Here is a 27,073-nt window from a genome sequence, read left to right on the forward strand (position 1 = left end):
TACAATCTTTACTCCTTCCTGATGTAATTTTTTCAAGGAAAAAAATCTTGCCTCCATTTTCTATTTCAAATGCTTTCTGATGCTTTTAATTTATTGCATTTTGAAATGTCCAGTTATAATTATCATTTATTATATGAGTCAAAAAATCTATCTCACTCCATTTACTAGAAATTTGACGTTTTCTTTAAATTTTTCCCACAGTTCTTTTAAAGTCCATTAGTGATCATGCTTTAAACGCATACACAGCTTTCTTGACTCAGTAGTAAATAACATATTTAAATTCCCTTATTGAGATCCATGACATGGGGGAAAACAGCCAACAGAAGCATTTGAATGAACACATAAATTTAAATCATACAGAGAATATAAAAATTGAAATAAAACCAACGTCCAGCGTGATATATGCTTTAGCATTTCTGAACAGCATCAGTGATGAATTATTGCTGTCACGCCTGGTTTGCCTTCATGTGGCCTATCTATATCCTCTGCCCCTGCTTCTCAGCTTTTCAAAGCAGTGTCTGAGGTTTGAGAAGTGGATTACTATCAATTTATACTATGTGACTTCTTTGAGGATATGTTAAGAACCAAATCACCACATCACTAATGTCTTTGTATGGGCTGATTTCAGTGCTTGTCTTCATTATTTTTACATTATACTTGTCACCCTACTCACATCTGGGTCTTAGAGTCTACACTTCAGTTGTACCATATTTACATCAATACTGTCTCGTTCAAGATGAGGCATATAAACAGAGTGACCAGAACGAATCCAGCTTGGCTTTTTCAGTTTTCATACTTTTGCAATATTCATATCTCCTTTGTTTATCAAAGATGTAGTAACAAGAACGTATGCTACTATATTTAAATGTTTTCATTTCATATGTAAAAGCCACCTTAAAATAAATTTGAAATTTTAACTCAATGACCTCCCTTGTCCTTTAGTATTGACACTGCACAAAAGAAATCTAAAGTCATATTTTTATGTGGCAATTGCCTATTTCCCCCATATTTAGACTCAGTGTTTCTTTCCTTCAGTCCTAATACTTGAACAATTTTTGGCAGCATGTGAGTGGGTACAGAATTCTATTCAATCACATTTACCTGGGATGCAGTGACATTTTCAATACCTGTATATAGATCACAGCTTTGAGAGACCTGTACTAAAGAAATTACTAATACTTTAATGGTATGATAACTGGAGAGAAGCATTTGTTTAAAGTTGTAGGTATGGATTCTCTGACACTCTTTTGACCTCTGTCTCTACATGAGGGAGTTCCTGCCTTTGATATACAAAAACTTTTTAAAGGCCAATTAGTGGCAAGAATAGTGATTGGGTTTTATGAGAATTTTGGTTCCTAAAGAAAAAAACTAGGATCTCCCCCATTCCCCAACATGTGTGCATTCTCCATGTCACAGTCAGAAAGGTGGCAATTACTCCTGACCAGGCAGAGGGAGGGGACATTTGATCAGCTGATAATGATCACTCTATCTAACTGAAGATGTAGAGGCTTTCGCCATATGGGCTAGAATACTGACTCAGCTAAGCCCATCCCAGTTTCTCTGTCACTGAAGTCATGTAACATTTCAATGTTTCCCAGTGTCTTTCAAACAAAAATGTTAAATGTATTGAAAAGCATGGAAGTGCAGAATAAAAGGTAATAATGACAAGTTTTTCTTAATGCATATTATCAAATTAATTAATTAATTAATTTATTTATTTATTTATTTAAAGAAAATTAATTTGGCAGTGAGGGATATCATACATCAGAAAGAAAAAAAAAAGCAACAGTGAAGCCAGTTATTAAGCTATGTAATAACCCAAGTGGAGTAAACAACCCCCCCATGTTCTTAAGAACCACTGAGAAATTTGAGATATTTGTTGTTGGTTGGTTGGTTGGTTGGTTGGTTTTTGTTTTGTTTTTTATTTGGGGGGGTTGGTTTTCTTTTGTTTTTCAGGTCAGAGCATTACTTTGCAAACAGGACTGACTAGAAGAAAAATCTGAACTATCCAAGGTAACAGGAATTCTCATGGAATTCTCATGGAAACAACAAAAGCCCATTGGCAGTCCTCCCTGAGATCTGCACTTATCTCTGACTCTATAGCGCCTTGCCTATTTGAAATGATGGACCCTAGATATGCATCCTTCTGTCAGCTTCTCCAGGATGCTTTGTCTGTGGGTTCTACTGAAACTCCAGTCCATTTGACTGCCTGTTTCCCAGCCAACTGCAGCTCTGGCGTAAACCTGGTCTGTCACACCACACTAGCCATTTGCCAACCACTTCTTTGCTGATCCTCTTTTTTCTCTTGGCCTCACTAACCTTGTCTGGAACAGCCACTTCTCCAGCAAAACTGAGTTCCTTTAGGGACATTTGTGGGCCTGCCAAGTATGCTGAAACATACTGGAGCAACCCTGTAGGGAACAGGCTATCTACAGAGCCTGAGCCTGAGTCGTCCTTTGACCTATGTGTGTGCCCTGACCTATTCTGGCTATTTACTACCCAGTCTTTTCCTCTTTAGCTCCTTTTCTCCACTGCCTTTTGTTCTTTCTTTCCTTCCTTCTCTCTGTCTTTCTCTCCCTTTCTCCCTCTTTCCCTCCCTCCCCCTCCCCATTTCTCATAGCCCGCACAATAATAGTACATGTAAGAATAAGTCCTTCCTGTCCTAGCCTCAATCTTCTCTTCTTTTAAGTTTACTACTAAATCTTGTACATCTTCCAGTAGGCAGCTCTATACACAGACCTTCCTGAGAAACCATACAATTCTTTGGTGTCTATGTGTAAGTGGAATTTTTATGGAAATGTTAGGTTGTCTATCATTCTGTAGATTGTCCTTTCTGCTTTCTCATCACTGGCTTCAAAGAGGCATCAGCATTAATGTCCATCTACCTCTATATTGTAATTCTACATATTTTTCTAGAATAATAGATGTAGTTATCGAAACTGCCCAGTTCAGATATCTAGATTATTTCTAGTGCTTAATAATATATTCATACTACTTCAGTAAAAGTGTTAAGATGCTTGTCTTCTTTTTCTTCATCTGAGAATATATATAATACTTCAGAAAGATACAGGAAGAAATGAAGCTGCTGGGTCATAAAGTAGGTGGATTTACATCATTTATTTATTTTTATTTTGAATGCTGAGGATAGAACCTAGGGTCTTACACATACAAAGCCAACACTGCTTCTTATCACAGAGCAGGTTCACCCCCAGCCTGGATTTACATATCAAAGATGCTTCAGAATTTCTTTCCAGATTACACACAGGCTGACAATCTATAAAAGTACTTGGTTGCCCATATCTGGTCAGGTTGACATCATTATATTTTTCAGTGTGTTCTCACATGAGTTTCTCATTTTGAGTATGTATTCTTATCTCTTAACCTTCTCTCTTCTCTTTCTAGGCTTCAGATGGTTTTTTGTGTTCTTAACAGAGAATCTGTGTAGATGCATATGTGCTAATATTCACAGAGAGACAGATTCACATGCACACACACAGATACACATACATATACACACACATTCACACACACAGACACACACACACATACACACACCTAAACTCTTGTGGTCCCAAGATTTTGTCCAAATTTGTCATGAAAAGATGCAGCCCATTTCTAAAAGAGTGGGCTTCTAAACTGCTTGCAGTAGGACAGGAGAAAAATGTGGAAGATGATTCACAGTTGGGCCTGGTGGCTCAGGCTTTGTGGTCCCAGATATGTAGTAAGCTGAATTAGAAGAATTTCAAGTTCAAAAAAGCCATTTTAAAGTATAAGAGAATCCACAGATAATCTGAGCATCTCAGTGAGCCCATGTCATAGATGTAAAAGTGAAAAGGGATTAAGGGTACAGCTGAGTGGCAGACCACTGCCAAGCATACGTGGTTTCCTAGTGGATTCAGTTCCCAGTTCCACAAAAGAAGAAAGAAAAACAAAAGGACAAACAGAAAATAAGAAAAGAAATGAAACCGATGAAGTCTGATTTCCTTATCTGTTTTCTTTTTTCCAAAGAAATTCTATTTCTTTGATAGAATATAACCATGTAAAATATTAGGCTGATTTGGAATCAATCAGAGGTAGAGAAAAAAAATAAAAGCTGGATGTCGAAAATTGTTAACAAAGTCTTGAGAGTAGATGTGTATCCAAGTAAGTGTACAGAGAGAAAAAAATGGATGTGAATGCACTCTAAGTGCTGGTGCATGTCTACAAATAAGGGGTGGGATGAGGTAAAGTGAGCAGATGGGGAGAGGGGATCCCAAAGAAATGGGATGCAGGGATGCATGCTGTGCACGTATTGTCTCAGAAAGGAAAGGCAGAGTAACCTCTGAGGAGGCGACTGTGCACTGTCTCAAGGGTATCTAAGAGTAAAAGGACACATTTGCATGAAAAGTACTCCTTGTGGAACATCATGCATTTTTTTTTTTTTTTGGTTTGGTTTTTCGAGACAGGGTTTCTCTGTATGGCCCTGGCTGTCCTGGAACTCACTCTGTAGACCAGGCTGGCTTCAAACTCAGAAATCCACCTGCCTCTGCCTCCCAAGTGTTGGGATTACAGGTGTGCGCCACTACCGCCCGGCACATCATGCATTTATAACAACAAAGTGCAAAATATAAGTTGTAAGTAAGGTGTGAGGTGAGGTAGTATATGGAGCAGGCAAAGATAAAGTCTGAAGGCAAGGAGACAGAGTGATAGCCCTTGGAAAGATGTTCTCACTCATGGTTTTGATTTTTGAAAGAACATGTTTTGAAAAGAAGGGAAGAGGCAAAGAAAAAGCAAAGACATGTTACTTTCATAAGAACATACAATTATGGGAGGAAAAGATATTAATGAGATAAAGTTATCCCATGTACAAACTAATGGAAATGTACTTTACTTTTTAACTAGAAAGGTCTTGAACAATCTTCCCAAGAATTGTTTAAAGAAACACTGACCAAAAAAACCTAGAATTAATGTTTATGTCCTGCCAGACATGGGGGTATAACCACAGCATTTGGGAAGCTGAGGCAGGAGGATGGTGAGTTGAGTGGTAGTGTCTCCCCAAAATGGGTTTTAAATGTTTAGGTCTTTAGAAGATGCAAATAAAAGTATTTGTTGAATAAATAAAGGGTTATAAAACAATACCAGCAGCTGGCATTGAACTGAGATTAGAACTCTTGAGCTTTAGGTACTGAAATTCTGATGCAGCAGACAGTGTCAAGAAAGGTTCAGAATCACATGCTAACATGCTGGCTCAGAAGCTGACTCGTGCATTTTCTGCATAATGATTCAACAACTTTTTTTTTTTTTTTTTTGCTAACCTGTTCCAGCACCAAGCAAATGTAGTCAGTGAATTCATCTTTATGTAGATTTAAAAGACTGGGAGACAGACTAGTTAAAAACTAAGAACTGGTTTCTCATCCTCCTCCCAAAATGAAGGTGTCCTATCTTAAACTCTGAGAGCAAAATGGAGACATCTAGGGTGGGAGAGTTCTCTTAACTCTATGGTGGGAAGAGCTTTGGCCTTCTGCTCCCTGAGGCCACTGTAGAGCAAAGGGACCCTTCTAAGAGACTTGTTAAGTATTAGACTAGGACACAGTCCAAACCCATCTATTGGCTTGTTCTGTCCTCTCACCACTTCTGTGGAAGTTGGAAGAAGTTATCTGATGCCTCTGTTCTGGATGTCTATCAGAAGCAGAGAATGCCTACTTCCAGTCTGGCAGCAAATGTAGTCTCAGGACAGCACACATTTCCAGTCACCAGTGGAGAGTCTACCACCAGCTTCTCAAATTTGTTATATGTGACATAGTAATTGAGGCCACTATCTTCATGATGATAATTCTTCATCTTCAAATGTTCATATCAAGTCAGGTTTCAGATTTGGGCAAAAGGAATTCAGTACCTTTTCCCTTCTTCAAGAATGTGCACAGTACTTTTTGTCCTTCCCATACACTTGAGAGTCAGTTTCCATAACAGGGTCTCAGATATTAACCCAGATGTAACTTCATAGCATGTATAACTTATACCTTTAGTGTCCATTTGCGACTTTTAAAATCAAATGGCTGCTTTAATAATCAGTGTTGATTTTATGATCTAAATGAAAGATACAAAATATTCTTTACACAGCAATATTTATAAGAGAAAAGATGTAATAATATGCTATTGATTAAGTTTAAGAAAAAATGCAAAATGGGTAAGAGAAGTAAAGATTAACTAACAGAAACAGTCCTAAGGAAGTGCTTGTGTCTTATCAATGTTTTACTACATTTTGTGTACATTTAAAGGAAAAGCTTTTTATACATTTAAGTTTCAAGTTACTCTATAATTATAATTGCAATGAAAATTATCAACAAATAATCCATATAAACTGAGAATTCTACGCAGCTAGATGAAATAACAGAATCTGATTCAGTCCGTGAATGTTAAAGAATCACAAATTAATATTGGTAGAAAATAGATAATTCTTCATTGTAAGGCTAAAGTAGATTACAGTGAATTTCAATGCTTACATGCTATTTTTTATGTGATAAAGCCAGGTTATCATTGATAAATCTTAACTGATAGCTGGCATTTCCAGGAGACTAGGTTATACGATATAAATGAATTCAAGAAATTAGTTGTGTTTCCGACTTCTGGAGTCATGAGACAGTTATCAAATTAAGATGAAAATGTTTAGTGTCCTAATGCATGCCTCACCCTGAAGCATGATAAACTAGGACTATGGTGAGAAGAACTGTCCCTTAAAGCTGTCTGTGCTGCTGCTTCTGAAGACACTGGGCAAATTTGGTCCAAAAACCCAGGGATATATCATCCTCTTGGAGATTGTTTTGTTTAGGAATTCCAAAATCACTGTTCTTGTTACTAGAACTAATTATTCAGGAGATGTTGATCAAAGGATATAAACTTTACTTAGACAATAGGAATCAATTCAAGAGATCCATTTATACTTACATTAACTATAATTAATAACAATGTATTATGTTTTTAAAGAGAGCATATTTTTCGCAAATTACACATTTTGCTCATATTCACTCTCCACACTTCCAGATCTGCCCTCACCTCCTCCCCATCCCCCACTTTTTAAAAATAACTCAGGTCACTGGGTTACTCATATATTCATGAGTGTAGTACCATCTAAATCCCTCAGTTAGGGTGGGGGCTCATGAGCCCTCTCTGCTCCATATTAGAATGTTGTTTGTCTTGATCTTGTGCAGGTCGTATGTAGGCAGATATTGCTGCTGTGATGTCATGACTTCAGAGTTCCTGTCGTGTCCAGTATTCCCCGACCTCTGGCTCTTTCTTTCTTAATGGACTGCATGCCAGAGAGAGAGGGGGGAGGGGGGAGATGTTCTGTTGGTAGCTGAGGACTCCGCTGACATTGATTCTCTGCCCTTTGATCTGCTGTTTCTTTATTTAACAGCTGTCCATTATACAAAGAGGGTTCTCTAATGAGGTTTGAAAGCTGCACTAATCCATGGGTATAAAGATATTAATTTATGGGTCAACTTCAAATGTACATTTATCAGAGTAATAGTGTTAGGTTCCCCTCTCAGGCCTGTGAACTCCCAACCATAGATTCTTAGACAGATTTACAGTACAAGGCACCTATTTCCTCCTGAGGAGCCAGCCTCAAATCTAATCAGAAAATGGTTGTCTGCCCCTTAATATTCCTGTTACTACTGTACCCATGGGCAGATCCTGCCACGCTGGTTATTGTTGTAATTCACAAAGTTATTGTGGATATATTTGTTAGTGACTCCTCTGACCTCCTGAAGCCTACAGAGCATTTTTTGGTACTAAGAAAGAAAAGAGATTTTTTTTTAAGCTTTCTTACTAAGCAACAATACAAAGAATCTGAGACAATATTTATATTAACTATTTGGTTTAGGAATCTTATGGTGTTAAAAACATCACATTATACTTGATAGAAATATACAACTTTTAGTATGGAGACTGGAGAGAAATCAGTAGTGTAGACAACTGGTAAGTTGCCCATATTCCTATAAACAATGCTCTCTTAACCCCTAATGAACACATAATTAACACATCTCACACACACTCACACAGAAAGAGAGAGAGAGAGAGAGAGAGAGAGAGAGAGAGAGAGAGAGAGAGAGAGCACATAAGAATAAAAGGACCTAAAAAGAGGAAGGAAGAGGATCAGTGGAAATGTGAGGGGGACAAGAGAAAGTAATAAGGGTGAATGTGGTTGAAATAGAGAATGCATACATGAAAATATCATAACAAAATCTATCATTGTATATAATACTGAACACTTTTGAATGATCTATGAAAGTCCAAGTCTGTGATATTTGAATACTATTTTCTTTTCATTTTAACAAGAACACTATGGCTATATGAGAGAGTACCACTGGGACAAATGGTTTACAAGAACTTTCTGTGCTGTTTTTGTAAACTCTCTGCAAATCTAAAATTATTCAAAATAAAAATCTTATTGCAAAACAAACAAACAAAAATCCAGCATGACTCATTTACCTAGTATCTGCTACGTGCTGAGGATACAAAGACAAACAGAACAGATCTTGTTGAAGAGGACTTCAGTTCCCCCATCCCCCCAAAAAATGGAAATGGTAAATAGCATTACACAATATCTGTGCGAGGAGTCTATTGGAGGTGAGTCTCTCAGCAGCCAGGAGACAGGGAAGCAGGTTACGAAGAACTCAATAAGGTTCTGAGGTCACAGAGGAGTAGATTATGATTTGAAGTGAGGTTTCCATTTTCCATAAGAATCTAACAATCTGACAAAAATAATTGAAGCAGAAATTCAGTGACATAGACCATGCCAATTACTTTTGGGAACATGAAACAGTTGTAATGCAATGACCTCATTGCTGTACAAATCTATCCACTCCAGGCTTAAGGTTTTGGGCAATAGCACTGGTTTTTAGGACTAGAGCATTTTTGTGGCACAACCAACTTTAGAAGAGAGTGTTTGGGAGCTCTGAGTAGAACTGGGTTAGCGTGTGACATCACACTGTCTTATGTGACTATGGACTGGTGAAGAGAAAGGCCCACATTTTGTTACTGAATGAGTAGTGGATCAATGTGATGTGAATGCTTCAAGGAGGGAGGTGTCAAGTTGTTGAAATTACAAAAATAAGAGAGGGGAATTTGAGGGTTTCTGGAAAATGGAGGTTGGCCTTAGACGAGAAGAATAAAGAAAACACTCAAGGTGAGGGAATTGGGAAGTACCACAGCACTAGAGGGGGTTTGAATAAACACGGTGTGTATTGAGAACAGTAAATGTATTGGTTGGCTGGACCAGAGGGTTTACATAATCAAAGAACAATCCAGGAGATGGTAAAAGTGTTTTGGAGCCAGTTTGCAATTGATCTTGAAATAGCAGGCCAAGTGTTTTGGACTGCTTCTTTGAACAATAGAAAAAATTGACTGGAAATTTTAGAAGTGGAAATTTAGCAGTATTTTGAAAAGCACCATGTATGGAATGGAGAAAGTGGAGTTTAGAGTGGGAAAGACTGTTGCCCTAAAAAAAAAAAAGGAAGCTGGAATGGAGAGAAAGGAAGAAAGGAAGGAAGGAAGGAAGGAAGAAGAGAAAGAAAGAAAGAAAGAAAGAAAGAAAGAAAGAAAGAAAGAAAGAAAGAAAGAAAGAAAGAAGGAGGGAAGGAGGGAGGAAGGAAGGAAGGAAGGAAGGAAGGAAGGAAGGAAGGAAGGAAGGAAGGAAGGAAGGAAGGAAGGAAGGAAGGAAGGGAGGCAGAGAAAAAGGAATGTATGTGGTAGGTGGTAGAGACTTTCCAAAGGAAGATTTGCCAGGGCTTTGTTGGGGAAAGAGAGGACTTGTGAAGGTTTATGCACTTTTATATTTAGGAGGCTGAATTTCATCTGCAATATCTAAATCCAGAGAGATGTAACTGAGTGTAGAGGGATTAGTATGGTTTGACAATGAGACTTCCGTTTATACACGACACATCTGAAATATTAAGAGAAGGGGACTCAAAATCAAGCATCTGGGAATCTTTCAGGGACAGTGATGGTGTAGGCTTCACCCTCCTCAGGAGACTGTGTAGAGCAGCAGTTCTCTGAGCAGCCGTGCAGCACTGTCACACATGTATGGTGGTTCTGCTTCTTCTCAGCTTCCTTCACTGTAGGACCTGCCTTGCTTCCTTTGTAGAATTCTGGTCAGAGGGAATACAGATATGGAGTGCCACTTTGAACACAACAGAGAATGGGCTGAACAGAGTCCGGACAATCAAGGCCATCATCCCCTCTATGAATAAGTGTACACTTAATGTTTGACATGTGCACTAAGGTTAAGAGGCCCTAACTTCTTACTCTGGAATTAATAACAAGGTAGATGGGAGGATCCAGAAAGGGCTTTATGCACACAATATAGAGAAAGCCTGCTTGGCAATGAAGCCAAAGGTAGCAGTGACACAGTTCCAATGACATCGCACTGTTTGAATTCTTCAAACAAGGTATTCTTGAATTTAGTCCTTTTAAATAATTGCCACATACCATCAATATCAACCAACCAGACCTGTCCCCCAAAGCTACCACAGACTAAATCACCAACCAAAGAGTACACATGGGCAGTGGGGGGAGGGACCATGGCTCCAGCTGCATATGTAGCAGAGGGTGGCCTTATCGGGCATCATTGGGAGGGGAGCCCCTTGGTCTGTGGAGTCTCAGTGCCACATACCAAGAAAGCATACTAAGGTTGAGCTGGAGAAGGGATGAACCATGACTATAGATACCTGATAAAAACAGCCTGAGTCACCGTGTGCTTCCAGCTATCTGGTCATCTTTAAAGAAAAAGATGTATTTATTTTTATTTTAAGTGCATGGGTGTTTTTGTCTGCATGTATGTTGTTGGTACACCATGTGCATCCAGTGCTCGTGGGTCTAGTAGAGGGTGGCGGATCCTCTGGAGCTACCTTATGGGTCCTGGGAACCAAATCAGGTCCTCTGTAAGAGCAGCAAGTGCTCTTAACTTCTGGGCCATCTCTCCAGCCCAGCCTCTCTAGGTTTATGCTGATGGGACTGTTCTGTGTCTTGAGTATAGATCGCATTAACTACATAGACTACATATGTGACAGAATTATGCAGAAGTCTAACTCATGTAGTGAGAAACATCAATAAAGACAGAGTTGTTGGGTTCTAAAATGTCAGTTGATGTATTTCATTGTAAGTAGTTGGGTTTCATAGCTAAGGTATACTTATGTCAAAGCATCTAATAGGAAAAACGATGTTTTCTTTCATAAACAGAGAAACCCCTGTTCTGTTAACTAAAGTATTTTATAGTGTAGATGAGTAGAATGAGTTCAGTTTTGCTAAGGAAAGTGTAAGAAAGGAAAATTAAAGTTCAATATCACTTTTAAGTATATGTATCAAAACTCTGAACAAAACACACTGACAATCTATGTAGGGAAAAACGACTATAGCATTACCAATCTGGGTTTGTACCTTGTATGAGAGGTAGATTGTTTTAGAACCATGCTGTTGTTTGTAGTCCTGGCTAGCATAGAGCTAACCATGTAGACCAGGCTTGCCTTGAAATTATTCTGAGGTAACAGGTACATGCTACCACGCTGGCCTCTTGGTTTTTATCCCTTTCTTCCTTCCATTCTTTTTACAAACAGCCTGTGTCGCCTTCAAATGTATCTTCCCAGGTCAGCCTCGAACTTGTAATCATCCTTGAACTTGAAGCTCCTGCGTCAGCTTCCTGTGTTTTAGTTAATATTACAACATGCACAACAATGCCTAACTTTAAAGGTTAAGACAATATAAGCAATGAATTCATGAAATTCTTAGGCAAATGGATGGAGCTAGAGAACATCATACTAAGTGAGGCAACCCAGACTCAAAAGGTGAATCATGGTATGCACTCACTAATAAGTGGATATTAACCTAGAAAACTGAAATACCCAAAACATAACCCACACATCAAATGAGGTACAAGAAGAAAGGAGGAGTGGCCCCTTGTTCTGGAAAGACTCAGTGAAGCAGTATTCGGCAAAACCAGAACGGGGAAGTGGGAAGGGGTGGGTGGGAGGACAGGGGAAGAGAAGGGGGCTTACGGGACTTTCGGGGAGTGGGGGCCTAGAAAAGGGGAAATCATTTGAAATGTAAATAAAAAATTATATTGAATTAAAAAAAGAAAGAAAGAAATCATTTTTCATATTATCAGCAAGAATTGCAGAATATTATTTTCTAAAATCCTTTTTTGTCATACGAGGGATCAAACTCAGAATCTGGCACCAGTTAGGCAAGTACTGTACCATTGTGCTGTATCTCCAGCACTGGTTTTATAGAATAAAATCACTCGTGGCACTGATAGTGATTAAATATAAACGCTTTATGAGTTTAAACTGCCAGTCCTTATAAAAGGCATCTACTGAATATCAGAGGACACGTTACCTGCAATGATGAAACACCAAAGACATCACCTTTAAGATGTGTAAAAAGACTGCCAAAATGTGCCTGTTCTATCTGCATTTGAGATGCTATCCAGAGTGACACTAAAATAAGGCACACAAAGTAGATATGGGAAAGGAATCAGTGTATGTATGCACTTGTGTCATCTAGAAATAAAATTAAAGGTAAAAGAAGTAGAGTTAAAATTAGAAGGAAATAAATCATTATCACTGTAATCTTGGTACCTCTGAAGCACCCAGAGGCAGCCTCTAACGGTCCTTAGTGCCTTTGTTTTCTTAGGAAGGTTTGTGTCATGTGAAACTATAGAAAATGCATGTAGCATGTGTTTCTCCTGTGGTTGTTTTTACTGCAACGTACTCAGCCTCTTCAGGAGCATAAGAAGATGAAAGTGGGGTTTGGAAAGACTCTGTAGAGTCAGGGTTAGATGCAAATCTCAGGGAGAATTGCCAGTGGGCTTTTTTATTGTTTCCATGAGAGATTGAAATTCCTGTTACCTTGGCTAGTTCAGATTTCTCTCCTAGTTAGTCCTGTTTGCAAAGTAATGCTCTGACCTTTTAAAAACAAAACAAAAAGCCTCTTAAATTTCTTAGTGGTTCTTAGGAACACAGGGGTATATCTACTCCACTTGAGTTATTATATAGCGTAATAACTGGCTTCATTATGCTTTTTTCTCTTTTTTCTGATGTATGATATTGCTCGCTGCCAAATTAATTTTCTTTAAATAACGCTGGTCTCTTATTAATTTACTTAGTTGAAAGATGGCAACGGTCCTCTTTTGCCATGAACTCTCCTAACCCAGCGTCAGGATCAAACTGTTCTGATCTGAAAGTTCTTACTGCCACCAACTCCCTCGCTCCCGTCCATTATACTTCCCGGTCATCGATTGCTCGGCACTCCAAAGCTCGGCCTTCAAGACCTTGTCCGCAGACACGAGGAAGGTCAATGGTAGAAGAAACATTAGTCCTTTGGGTATATCACTTTCCCCAGTGTGCCCTCAAATCATGCGCATTCTTGTCATCCAAAGTAAATTATTACAATTTCTTTGCTCCTCCAAAGGAGGCAGACTATTTATCCTTCTCTGGGGAACCTCACTCACGATGCTTCCACATGATCCTCCCTTTATATCTTTCCTCAGATCGGCCTCTTGTGCTAAGCCACTCTCTGCTGTTAATGCCTCCCCCACAAAAGCTCCCCGCTCTCCTCAGCTGTCCAGATTCTGCCCGTTCTTTGATAACTTTTCTATTGACGTCATCCAGAGATCTAACCCATCTCTACATCCTTACAGATTTATAGATAACAGAATGTTATACATTTTCTTGTTCTTGGTGGCTTCGTTTATTTGTCTCCCCTTTCAAGTATAAATTCCTTAGCAAGAAGAATCTTACTTTACTTTCATTTTCTTCTGTATGTCTATAGTTCCTTGATCATACTGAACATTCAATAAGTATTACATAGTGAATTACTTAGTTAGAGGTATCCTTTGCCTTTGAATAATCGTTCTTTTAAGTATTGTATTAGTCCAGTCTCCTAATTGGCCATGACAGCATCCCCAATCCAACTGACTTCATTTAAAATGCATTCTTCTTGCTGTTCAGCTAGCTGAGTCAGTAACATAATTTAACCTATGTAGTACTAGATCGACACACTTAGATCATATTTTAGCAATACATTTTTGTCTGTCTCTCCCTTGATTAAATATGAGGCAGTATTGAACCATGAGTGACAAGGGCAGCAACCAGAAGCTATTCTGTATTTGTCCTGGTTTTAGTAGAAATAAATCATTTATTATGTAACTTATTCATTAAATTCTTCATAATGGCAATATTAGATCATCAAGCACCACTAACCACTAGTAATAATGTGGTTATTCTCTACATATCTCCCTAGCTTCTAGAATTCAGCACCTTGGTACTTTTGCTCTGCCTCTGTTACAGATCTTTCCATTTCACCCCCTTTAACCTGTATTTTTATCATTGACCTCCAGGTAAAAACCTGCCTTCTGCATCTCTTGCCATGAAAGGCTAGGCTAGCTCACAGCTCTCTTCTCCCATGGTTTCCTAAAGCACCAATCAGAAGGAATGTACCCGCTGTCATGCTCATTCTAAGCTGATACTCTGATAGTCTTCTATTTTGGAGTTCAAGTCAAAATGAATTCTCTTAAGCTATAAGAGAAAGAGGACATGCAATGTAAGGTGTGTCATATGAGTCTATGAGGTGAATCTACGAGGGGACCTTTGTCAAAGCCTTATAACCTATATGGAACTCGTCATCAGAGAGGTGTCCAACCTGGGTTTAATAGAAAATGTGTCTCTCTTGCTGAGATTTTCAACTGCACTTTACCCTTCTGCTTGGAAGTCAGACAGCCCCAGGAATATAAATTCATGCTGCTTTGAGTGTGGGGGAAGGTGAGCCTGCCTGCTGCTATTCTGATTACAACATTTGTAGCTGGGAGAGACAGCTCTGGAACTGATGCTATTTCCCGCCCCCCCTTTCAGGAAAATGGCTTGTATCAGGGAAAGGCAAAGGGCACAGCAAGTGATAATTTCTGCTTAATCCCCAGCAGGTGTGCAGGTCTTAATCCTTAAGAGATGGCAAGGCAATTGACTCTTTCATGCCTTGTTTTCCCTTGTCCCCACCTCCTACTTGGAAACAGGGTAATGCACTTATGTCGCCATTTTTTTTCTTTTAATTTGCTGAAAATATTTCTAGGCAGACTAGAGAGGGTAGAAACCAGATGACTGTAGTTGGAGTAGAAAGATACTACTGAGGAGCATTAAGTACCCAGCTCTGGTGCATGTCTCCATTTTCTTGCAAAGAAAGGGGGGGTTTGAGATTCCAGAAGATTGGCAAACATTACCAGCACACAGAGTCAGTGCCCTGTTCTCTGCACACAAACCAGTAGTGCCAGTCCCTATTCCTTTAGTCTCCTCTACTCTATCAACCGTGTATTACAACAGAGTATCTTCAGTGTGGTGAGTGGAGAGATCGGTATGAGGATAAGTTATGGCAGTAAGTGGGGTTTCCTTAAGGAATTCACAAATGAGCATTACCCAAGTCATTGCAGAGTCCCTTGGTCTCTCCGTTGCCCCATTCCTCACCATCTACAACTTCATCAATCCCTAAGTCCTAATTATGTGATGTAGCAATTCTTCAGCCCTTCCTCCCTACACATATGAAGCAAAGGGCACACTGAGACTTCAGAGACAGGAAGAGTCCAGGAGCTGGCTGAAGGATAATCTATTATCTTCTTGAATTTGAGGAGACATAGGCTACATGTGAGCCCTTTTACACTGAGCTGCCTGAGAGAGCTGTGCACAGAGAAGGGGAAGAGACATCACAAAGGCCTTCCTCTAGTAGCTGCAGCAAAAACATGTCTTCTGTGGAATAACAAGAAGATAAACTTAGATATTCATTCAGATCTCCAACTAGTAGGTTTTGGTTCTCCTCCACAACTAAATAAATAATGTCTTTTCCAATATCACTCCATCACACTGAAAACAATTCAAACCATTATGACATCAAATACCTGGAGTTGACCCTAGATTCAACAGGTATAAGGGCTTCATTCCTCAAGACTGTCAGTAGAAAGTGCTGGGTGTATAGGTTACCCATTCTTCTGTCCAAGTGGGACACAAATTCAGAAATTCCCACAAGTCTCCCTCTCGGATTGAAATTTTATGAGAAGAACTCACAGAACCCAGGAATACTTTTCAGATATTACCATTTTATTAAAGTGTATGTCATCCTGGAACACCAAACAGAAAAGAGACACACACATTTGGAGTCAGGGAAATGGCTCAGCAAGTAAAGCTATACCTGTCATCATGCCTGAGAACCTGAGGTCCATCCTTGGAACCCACGTGACAGAAGGAGAAAAGAAATGACTCCTACGAATGTTCTCTGACCTCCATACGTACTCTGCACCTTGCTCCCCTCATAAATAAATATAAATTAAAATTTTTAACAATTTTTAGTGTTATTCAAGATAGCTTGAGACTTTTAAAAACTCCATATAGAAACCTATTCCCTAAAATATATGCATACACATAAATAAAAAGAGTTTAGAAAGAGTTACCCTAATGTAGATGAAGGTGCCTCTCCTAGACTGCATAAGCTATGAAATGAAATCCCCAGGATCAGGAATAGGTTACTTATTTTGGGGTTGTTAAGTCAGTGAGGACCCATAGCCTCCATCAAAAAAAAACAAAAAACAAAAAACAAAAAACAAAAAACAAAACTATAGGCTATTATCTCTAATTTTGGTCACCCTCCAGAACTTGATGGTGAGACCCTATTGAGACTGATACCACATAGTCACAAGTCGTGGTGAAATCAAACTAGTACCCCACCTGGAAGTGTTAATCCTACTGGCTGGCTTCTTGTGCTGAACGATGCTATCCAAGTGAGAAATATTCATTATTCTTAGTCATCTGTGAACTCTGTGGGCTCCAATAGAGACTGGTCTGGTAAGATATGTAACAGTGCCACACATATAATGGGAATAATCAACCATTTTCTGATTGGATTTAAGACCTGCTTCATAAAATGGAACTCATGTCTGGTATTAAAAAGGCCAAGATCCCATGGCTAAGTAGGTCATGGGCTCTAGGGAAGAGCCTACTACAATTATTTTGCTAAATGGACAGAGTCAAACCAACTCCCAATGACTTATCATTACACCCATAGATCTTTCAACCCTCATTAAAGTAGCTTCTGTTAATCCCACAGATTTGAGGGCAAAGACCACTGACCTAAATCATGCCAAATTAATTAAAGCAAGAAGTTAGTTAAAGCAAGCTTTTTTTCATTCATGTACATAGGCTGTCTTTCCCTAAAATCGAGTTTCAAGAAATCAGCATTGGACATGGATAAGATAAGCGCTTTCATAGCCCAGGAGTAGGGGGCTTCCAGATGGGGGATTTATCAGGCAAATAGGTAGGGAACACAGGCAGAACATAAGCATAACAAGTTGGTCATAGTAACCTCCTGACAATAAACAAAGACATGGTTACAAGATGGTCAGATCAACAGGTAATCATAACAATGGGTGGTCTTAATAATGTTTTGAAACAAAAGCATGGTTGCTGTTTCCTGGAACAGCAACACAGAACCATTTTGTAGTTAAGGTTACAGGTGGGGCATAGTCCAACCCTTGAGAAACAGACTTAATCATAAGCAGGAATGAAACTAGTTTGTTTTAACTATAAAAGTGGCTTTTGAAAGGAATGTGGAGGTAGGTTGGTTAGTGATTTCGTTTTGCAAATATAATTCATGTCTGGTATTAATCAATTAAACACAGAAACCTACCACTGGTCACTAAGCAAAGAATAAGAGACCAGAGTGTTTAATCCTAAATGGGACATCTGTATCACATACCCTAAGGGATCATGGAAGAGTGGATGGAAGTATTGTAAGGGCCAGAGGCAGTGGATTAATTCAAAGCAACAGTGTGTTCCAGAAACAACAGGACAGTCTACATAAGAACTCACAGAAGTTGTAGTAGGACGAATAAGATCTTAGCAAGATCAAACTAGTCAAAAGCTCTGCATGGACAGGGAAGGGGGTCATAAGGCCCTACCCCTAACTAAAGAGCTATTGACACTAGATGGCTTCTGTAAGTTTCTTCAAGGATGCAGCCCGGGAGACTCTACCCATGATCCAGAGATGGCCCTATACACACAGGGAAGCACTAAGTGGCCTCAGTGAGTTTAAAAAGAAAAAAAGAATGCATAAAATTGTGGGAGGGAATAGTAATGCAGGAACTAGAGAGGAGGCAATGGGGGAACGTTATATGCATGTATGGAATTCCGAAACAATATGTACACAAACTTTATAGAAGAACAAGGTGGAAGATGCTGCTTTTATGCCCTGTCTGTGCTGGGTATGGCATCCTTCCTCTTGGCACCTGGATGGTGTTCCTAATGTGGGAATTCAAGGTGACACCTGGGTGAGGGGTTACTCACAAGTTTCTTTTTTTTTCTTTTTTCTTTTCTTTCTTTCTTTTTTTTTTTTTTTTTTTTCATTTTTCAAGACAGGGTTTCTCTGTGTAGCCCTGACTGTCCTGGAACTCACTCTGTAGACCAGGCTGGCCTCAAACTCAGAGATCTGCCTGCCTCTGCCTCTGCCTCCCAAGGGCTGGGATTAAAGGCGTGCACCACCACTGCCCGGCTACTCACGGGTTTCTTGACATATCTCAGTAAAGAAATAGTCCCTGATGGTGAACTCCCTTCAGCCCTCTCCCTTTTCTGGAAGCTGGGAGTAGGGACCAAAGTCCTCAGCTACTTAAGCATTGGTCTTTGTTGCAACAAGACAGACCCACCACCCCTTTCATGAGACAGTGCAATGGATTTAGAAGAGCTGCGTCAAGACCAGAGATGACAGTCTCATGGGCTTCTTCATTACCCCACACTATCTCAATGTGTTCTCTGACCGTTAAAAGAAAAACTAACAGAGGTCATGGGAGTGGGGGTGGGGCAGGCTTACATAGAGTGGGGGGGGGGGTAAAAGAGAGGGTAAAAATTAGGCAATTATATTTAAATTTCAAACAAGAAATCAATCTAGAGGTACTTCTAATTTGCACTTAAAGTGTCGGCTCCCTGCCTATGGCTGGCTCCCCTCTCTGTGAACTCACCACATTCACCTAAGACATGGACCAAAAACCGCTGATCTGTTTTGCCAGGGTTGCTCAGCCCAGAACTACTTCCGCAGGGAAATAGTTTACCTTAGCACTCCTCTCCTGGAACAAGTGTTCAGGGCTTCAGAGTTGGATGAATGGTCTTACCACTCCCACTTCCTTCCAGGAGGATTTTACAAAGTCACTGGTCAGGAAAAAACTGATTGACTGGGGACCTAAGCCCACCCCTTTCTGAAGATATCTTCCCCTCTTTCCATTGGCCTCTGACTCTGAGCTCCTGTAGGGAGAAAGGGTCATTTTGTGTGTTGCAGGAGATCTGTTGGCTCTTACTTCCTTCAATCTCTGCTGGTAAACTCTTGCGGGTTTGTGCTGCAGAGCCGAGCCTGCAGAGCCTGCAGAGCCTGCCCCACAACCACCTGAAGTGGGCTGAGGAGAAATACCAACTTGAGTGAATGCCGCTGTGCTCTCATCTCCTTACCCCTCCCAAGAACAAAGATCAAACAAAAGCAACTCTGGGAAAGAGAGCTGTCCTTGGACTCTCTCATGAGAGCTTCCTTTCAAAACAAAATATCTCACTCCCTCCTATGTCCCCTGAAAGTCTCCTCTCAGATGATGACGGCCTTAAGCCCCAATCGGTTTATTTGAAATCCATGTTTAGGTCCCAGCATGTGGCAATGTGTTCCACTCTGATGACACTTTTCGTTTCTAATAATAGAGCAGATGAAGTAATATTGCAATTGATGTTCCCGGGAATTTGATTGGATAAGTGCATAAACTGTGGAGGGGAAGGAGATTGTATGGATGGATCACATTAGTATTCCTGTCCTATCAATGTGCGGGGCCACGACCAACGTCAGCCGGACCGACTCCGTGCGTCTGCCAGTCCCGCCACAGATTCTTCTGGGATCCTCACATAGCCAAGCCTAAGGAGACAAGGGATCAAGGCGGCCCCGATTGCCTGCTGCGGAACAGCTCGCCCTTTCCAGGTCTGGCGGGCGAGCGTGGAGGGAGAGGAGAGGCGAGCCAGCAGTGCGCGCCGCTGCGGGAAGACACCGAAGCAAGAGCGACACCCCCTCCCGCCCCCCACCCTGCAGCGCAGGCTTTGAACGCCGCTTCCCTCCCCATCTGAATGGAAACTCGCTGCCGCCCGGCGGCGCGTTCCTCCTCGCTCAGCCTGTCAATCCATGCCGAGAGGAAGGCGGTGCAAGCCCGCGCCAGCAGCGTCCAGCTCCCGGGACAGGGCCGGCAATGCTGCTGAGCAGAACTTGATCGCGCCTCTCCGTCGCTGCTAGCGGAAGCGATGCTGCACCGCACAGGCAGCGCTTCCCCGGCTCTCCTTCAAGCTGAAGGTTACCCACCGGCGCAGCTAGCCGCAACCTTGTGAGCGACGCGCGCCTCAGGTCCGGGCTCCGGCTGCTCCGCGGCAGCGAGCAGGGGCAACCACCGGGCCGCCCGCGCCGGGGCGCACTGCACCAGCTGCTTCGGCTTCGTGGATGTGTATGCATGAGTTCTGCACCGAATGGGCGCAAAAAGCGCCCCAGCCGGTCCACCCGCTCCTCGATCTTCCAGATCAGCAAGCCTCCGCTGCAGAGCGGGGATTGGGAGCGCAGGGGCAGCGGCTCCGAAAGCGCCCACAAAACCCAACGAGCCCTGGACGACTGCAAGATGGTGGGTGAAAACTGAACCTTTTTTTTTTTTGGAGGGGGGTTGGGGGAATCGTGTATTTTAATCGTTTGCTTGAGTGCCAGCCACTCCCCACCCTCAGCCTCCCCATGCCGATCACGTGCACGATGTACTATTTTTAAATCTGCACTCCCCCAGATGCGGGGTGACACCCAGGTCGAAATGGCCCTGCTGAAATGAGAGTCATGGACTCTGGATCCTGGGAGTCAGAGGCTATAGGTGATGCCTCCACCCCTGGAAGAATGATAGACAGGGTGAAAGAGGGTGAAGTGGCTGGCTCACCAGGGAGAGAGGGTGGGGGTGCGGGGGTTTGCGGTGACACAGTAACAAACAAATCCAAACAGGGCTCAGGAGCGCTGCAGAGACTATGAAATGTCCCAGAGCAGAGGTCAGGATATGGCCAGTCTTTCTGTTAGGGTCCTGGCCAAAAGCGTTCAGTGGTCCGGCAAGAGGTGAAATGTTTGCCTGTTGTTTCCTACTTGTGGCTTGATTTTGTTTGTTTTTTTGTTTGCTTGTTTTTCTGTACCACTTCAAATCCATACACTAGCAGTGGAAGAGAGCATCCATCTCAGAGCCCAGCATCATTCTCCTGTGGCCAGGGAGTGGCTTGATAGCTCCAAAGATGTTCTTGCTCTTCAGAAACCAAGTCTAAATGTGGGGGCAACGGGACAGCAAGCGGAGCCTCCATGGCTAGCTTGCAGAAGGAAAATAAACATTTGCCTTGGATAATAAACTTTGCCACCCTTGTACCTAAAGGTTTAAACAGTCCTAAAGCTCCTTAGCTGGAGATTTGGGGTACCAGCCCAGAAGTCAGTGAAATCTCTTGTTTATATATACTAAAGCAGAAACGTTTCTGCTAAGTGTTGGTGAAAGAAATCGACTTGTTTTCCAGCTTGTCCAAGAGTTCAACACGCAAGTGGCCCTGTACCGAGAGTTGGTCATTTCTATTGGGGACGTCTCAGTCAGCTGCCCCTCTCTGCGAGCGGAAATGCACAAGACAAGAACCAAAGGCTGTGAAATGGCCCGTCAGGCACACCAAAAGCTGGCTGCCATCTCAGGGTAGGACACTCTTGACTTTATGTGATAATTCATGTGCGTGATGCATGGATGCTGGCAAAGTTCCCTGGTGACTGAGGCCTCAGAACATTCTCTACAAATCTGAGATTTTTAATTCATCATTCTCAGATGGGCGAGATCATATAAGCTGTATTATGTGAGCTGTGTTATTGGAATAATAGACAGGCAAACAGACAGCAGACAGACAGACATAAATGCGGGCACATGTGTGGTTTTACTCACTAACTGATTTTTAAAAAGTTAACTTTCAGGTAATCAGCTGGAACCAAGAGTTTACATGTTTGGTGGGGGAATGTCTATGCATGAAAGTTACATTATTCTGTTTGAAGATGATTTTGTAATCTGCCTCTGGACAAAAGGTCTCTGCCAGAGAAAGAAAAATCTTTGCTAAATCTCAGATTTAACAAACTATTTAGGCCATGTGATACATTCCTATGGTGTTGCTTAAAGTCAGTAAAATAAAATATTAAGTAAAAATTACATCCTTTTTACCAGATGTGAAGGGGAAATTTTGATACAAGTTAAGGTGGGGATTTTTTTTGTTGGCGTGTAAAATTTGAGCTAACATCAGCTACATTTATCCCCTGCTCCTTATCTTTATTTATTTATTACATTTATGAATTCCCAAATCCATAGAAAGTACATAAAAACTGCTTTTCTAGAATCCCATCTATTCCATATAGACCTCAGCACTGAGAAAGGACCAGCGGTTTGCCGCTGGTAGAACAGTTGTTTACTCTTGGTCTAGCCTTTAGCCATTTATTTCTTTGTGAGTGTGGTTTTATCATAGGACGAGTGTAGATAAGTCTACTCACCTAATGACTGACGCTGCAGACAGATCACTTAGAAAATAAAACTAATTTCTCTCTTTCCCATCCTCAGTGCCAATAACATGCAATAACGTGACTGGGCTCTAAAGTTGAGAAAATCGTGTTACTTCTTTTAGCAACTGGTTTATGTTTGACAATGGAAATTTTATTTCATGAGAAAGATAAATTTTCCTTGTTTGCTTGGACTGAGATACCCCAGATATCATGCAAACCTATTTAGGAGTACAGTTGGGAAACTTTACCCTTTTCTGTCCCGTTAACAGGGCAGAAAGTTACCAGGAAGTAAACTTGGAGGTTGGGGAGGGGGAGGTATCTGAGGATGTAGCTATAAGGAGCACTGGAAAAGCCGGGGGGGTGGGGGGGGTCCTGATGAGTTGAAAGTAGAGAAACACTGGCTGGGCAGGAGAGCTCAGGCTGAAAGTGAGCATCTCTTAAAATAAAGAGGAACTCATATCCAGACCCCCTTTACATCAAAACTCAAAACGATAACATGTTCGAGTCAGAGGAGGGAATGGGGAAACGAGCAGGCCGTCAAGTCAGTTGACTTTGCTGTACTCAGGAGCTGAGTTCTCTGAATCTCTTCGTCTGAATGCATCGGATGGCTATTGAGAACTGAGGATACAAAGCCGGTGGGATTTACTCTGAGTTTGGCCACCCTTTGCTGCTTGCTTATCTGTTAATCTGGGGTCGAGACGAATGAGGGCGGTTTTATAAGAATTGGTAGAGATTGACAGTAGTCATTGATCTGCGTAAACATAAAATCCGACAATAGACTAGCATATGATTTGATACATGTCCCCTTTAAATAAATAAATTAAATGCAATTTAATGTTCCTCATAAGAGGTGACAGTGATATAATTGAAGGAAATCCCTTCAGAGCCTCACCATCTGGACTCTAATGAAGGACGTGGTTCCTGTCGGCGAAATTCTGTTTCTGATATTGCTTTATTATTGGCTCTCATGTCAAGCTTGATGTGAAGACTGGTAGAAAGGCTGTAAGATCCATTTCACAGCTTGAAGCAGGGAGTGGGAAATACACAGATTGCTGGACAAAGTAGAAATACTGAGTTGAATGAGTGTCTATTGTCTGTTGCCATAACTCAGCTAATTCACAGAACAGTTGCCCGAGAGGATTGTTAGCGCCGATCTACAGCTGGACCTCAGTGATCCCACAAAGGCTCGGCCAAAAGGTGACAAAAGCTTGATTGAACCCCACGTCTCTCTTTCCTCTGAAATTCATACTCTTGTCTCTACATGATGCTGCCATACAATGGGGTGTTATATATTTTTATTATTGCTTTAACGTGGGTGAACTTTAAAAAAATAAGCTATCTAAAAGAAATCATAAAATATCACACATTCTGTGATTTTTACTGATACTAAATGTGTTTCCTTCAGAAAATGCAAATCTATAGAGACGGAAAGTAAATTAATGATTACCCAAGCCTGAAGTGAATATGTAGTATCTCTTTTCAGTCTAATAGAAATGCCCCAAACTTGGACAGTGGTGACACTTCTAGAACTTTGTGTATTTACTAAGGGTCATTGGACTTCCCTCTAAAAGTTAATGTGTCTGTTAATGTGAGGTACATAAAGGATAACTCAGTAAGTTCTCTTTTAAAATGTTGCCCCCATCAGTATAATTAACTTGATTATTTGTTGATATCATTCTTTTTCTACTCACATAGCTTATAATAAAGTAATATGCATTGTAGGGAAGAACAGAAAAAGAGAACACGCTCTAGGCATTTGTCAAGATGCCTGTCAATAACTATCATCGCAATGCTAATGTTCCTCTATGTGTAGGAATACAGAAACGGTGAGGGCAGGACTTCAGAGAGTAACTCAAGGCATTTCTGTCTCACAGCACACACCACCTCTTCTTCCTGGTCCATGAGCTGAGTTTGGGGGTAGAGGAAGGAGGCATGATAAAAAGCAGACAGGGACAAGGAACACAAAACAAGATTGGAATCCAAATGGACAAAAGTAATTTAGAATGACGGCACAGATACTTTATGACTCTCATCCCTGACTAATTGAAGTCATCTGGGGATGATAGTGTTCTCACTGACTCTTTACTAACACTGCCTCATCCTGGCTTTAGATCAGCAGCTGGCCCAGCATGCCCTTTGCCCTTTGCTTTCAAAGTATAAGGTTTTCTGGAACTGACCTAGATGGGGGATGCAAAACCTCTTCTAGCAGAAGTGTCAAGGTATTATGTCTTTACAATCCAAATCCTTTCCTAAATGGTGTGCCCGGGGAGCAGAGGGGCTTAAAGATGAATTGCATAAATGGTCCACAAACTTTTTCAAATATGAAATATGAAAAACTGTTTTATTAGGCAGGTCAGAATAGCATTGCTATGCACTGTTTGGGGTGTTTGTGTACCTGTGTGTATGAGTACGTGTCTATGTGTCTGTGTGTGCACACATGTGTGTGCATGTTTATGTCTGTGTGTATATCTGTGTCCATGTGTATCCACGTACATGTATGCACATGTGTGTATATTTGTGTGTCTGTGTGTTTGTGTGTGTGTCTGTGTGTGTGTCTGTATATGTCTGCAGTGTGTACATGTGTGTGCATGTATATTATGTATGTGTATGTCCATGTCTGTGTGTCTATGTGTGTATATGTATGTGTATATGTGTGTATATGTATGTCTATGTGTCTGTGTGTGTGCATGTATGTGTATATTTGTGTGTGTGTTTCTGTGTCCATACACACATATCAGAGGAAGACAACAATCTAGACCCTGTTTTATTAGGCATGTCAGATATTATTTATTAGTCATTTCCAAATGACTTTTGAGACACCTTAAAGAATTCTATGGGCTCTTTAGCACTTTATAGTTGAGGATTCTGAGAGTCAATAGGTTAAAGGGACTTTGGATGTCACTGACCACAGTGCAAGTGGAGATTTGGGAGTCATATAGAATTAGGATGTTTATTATATTTTAAAACTTTTGTAGAATTTATGCTCTGAACCTCATTCACTTCTTTATCTATCAATTCATTGTCAGGCTTAGTCTGAGGCAGTGGAGAAAATTGTGTGGGTTCAGTACATAGAGCAGGAACCGTATGTCCAGCCTGTCTGGTGGCATGTCCCCATCAGAGGACTGAGACTACAACTCAGTCTCTTCCTCCTGTTCTGTGCTATTTCATCAACCAGACTCCTTTCTTGGAAAGAAAAGAGGGGAGCATGCAGGAAGCCAATCTCTTGCAAAAAGCTACAGGACTGTGCAAGACTAGTGGGCTGGCTGTTAGGGTCATCTCCCCAGTGCTGTGTCCGTGTGGGACGGAGTCCTCCTCATAGCTATACCTTATCGTAAAGGCTCTGGAGGGTCACAGTGAGAAAGGGGGTAGGGAAGATTTATTAACAGGTGTGAGAGGGATAAAGTGAGCTGAGCGGCAAGATGGGAGAGAGCATTGGCTCCGAAGTAGATCAGATCTGAATAAACTCCGTGTGTAAGCCAATGAGCAAATCGCTTCACAGTGTGGCAAATAGCCATCTACTCCTGTGCCTGCGAACACAGGCATGGGAAGCAAACAGTCAGCCCTGCTATTTGCAAATGGTGTGACCTTGGACAGAAGGATTATGACCCTCTGCTTCACTTTCTTAAGGCAAATAAAGGCCAAATCTTATGCCATTGTGAAGAAATTGAATACCATATAGCAAGTGCTGTTATTAACGTGCAGGTGAGTGTTTTTATAACTACTAAAACATTCGAAAATGCAGATGGTCAAGAAATACTTCTTTAAATTTTTATATTAATCCATCAAGTCGTTTTCAAATAAATGCTTCAGCTGGAATAAATTTTGTTTGCCTTTCATCCTTACATTATCTTCTGAGGTATTTTCTAGATTGAAAATGCCCCTAGAGAGCCATCTAATGTCCTATTCTTGAGCACTTTAGGAGTGAAGTGGAGCTATAGCAGCCCGAAGGTCAGTGTAGAATTATTTTCTTTATGTAAGTCAGCCTAGATCACTCCTAAGGCTTAGAATACTTACAGGACCTTTAAGCTGGTTCTTTATGGCCTGGATGACATTGAGCAGTTCTGCTAAGTTCACCCCACACCTCAGTGAGACGGTTGAATGGCTCCTCAGCCTCCTGCCTTCCTGAGTCCAGCATCCTCCGTTAGCTGACGGAGAATCACGAATGTTTGTTTATGAAGCTGAGGTATGAAAACTGTAAGCGTAACAGAGGGTTCAGTGATGAAAACCTCAAAGTCATTGTTGGGGATCTGGACAGATACTCCATTCACCAAAAGCATCTTAATTTCCTGGCTGCCTTCTGCTTCAGTGTGCAGAATATGACAGAGAGCAGACTCTGGGAGTTTTCTCTCCAGACACATTTTCCCCAGGAGTCAGGCTAGTGGTTTGCTTCTCCTTCTCCTCGATGTGTTCCAGCTCGGTTTGGTGTCTACTGCGGTTTTTGTTTTGTAAATCTCTATTTTCCAGCCCT

General features: G+C 41.2%; 1 protein-coding gene across 1 annotated transcript; it reads left to right on the forward strand.

Annotated features, from left to right (window-relative positions):
• The first annotated feature begins 20,304 nt into the window (after nucleotides 1-20,304).
• On the forward strand, nucleotides 20,305-21,767 carry Rgs7bp (regulator of G protein signaling 7 binding protein). The gene is made up of 2 exons (XM_052159637.1): nucleotides 20,305-20,689; nucleotides 21,597-21,767. Exons 1-2 carry the CDS (start codon nucleotides 20,525-20,527, stop codon nucleotides 21,765-21,767), a joined length of 336 nt encoding a protein of 111 aa, XP_052015597.1. The 5' UTR covers nucleotides 20,305-20,524.
• The last annotated feature ends 5,306 nt before the right edge of the window (nucleotides 21,768-27,073 follow it).

Source organism: Apodemus sylvaticus, chromosome 16 (assembly GCF_947179515.1).
Source record: "Apodemus sylvaticus chromosome 16, mApoSyl1.1, whole genome shotgun sequence".
NCBI classification, from domain to species: domain Eukaryota; kingdom Metazoa; phylum Chordata; class Mammalia; order Rodentia; family Muridae; genus Apodemus; species Apodemus sylvaticus.

What these genes read in the sequence shown, in the direction of transcription:
- Rgs7bp (XM_052159637.1), top strand. Translation starts at nt 20,525, where the DNA reads ATGAGTTCTGCACCGAATGGGCGCAAAAAGCGCCCCAGCCGGTCCACC. An exon ending in CCCTGGACGACTGCAAGATG is followed by an intron (nt 20,690 to 21,596) that starts GTGGGTGAAAAC and finishes CTTGTTTTCCAG; the next exon opens with CTTGTCCAAGAGTTCAACAC.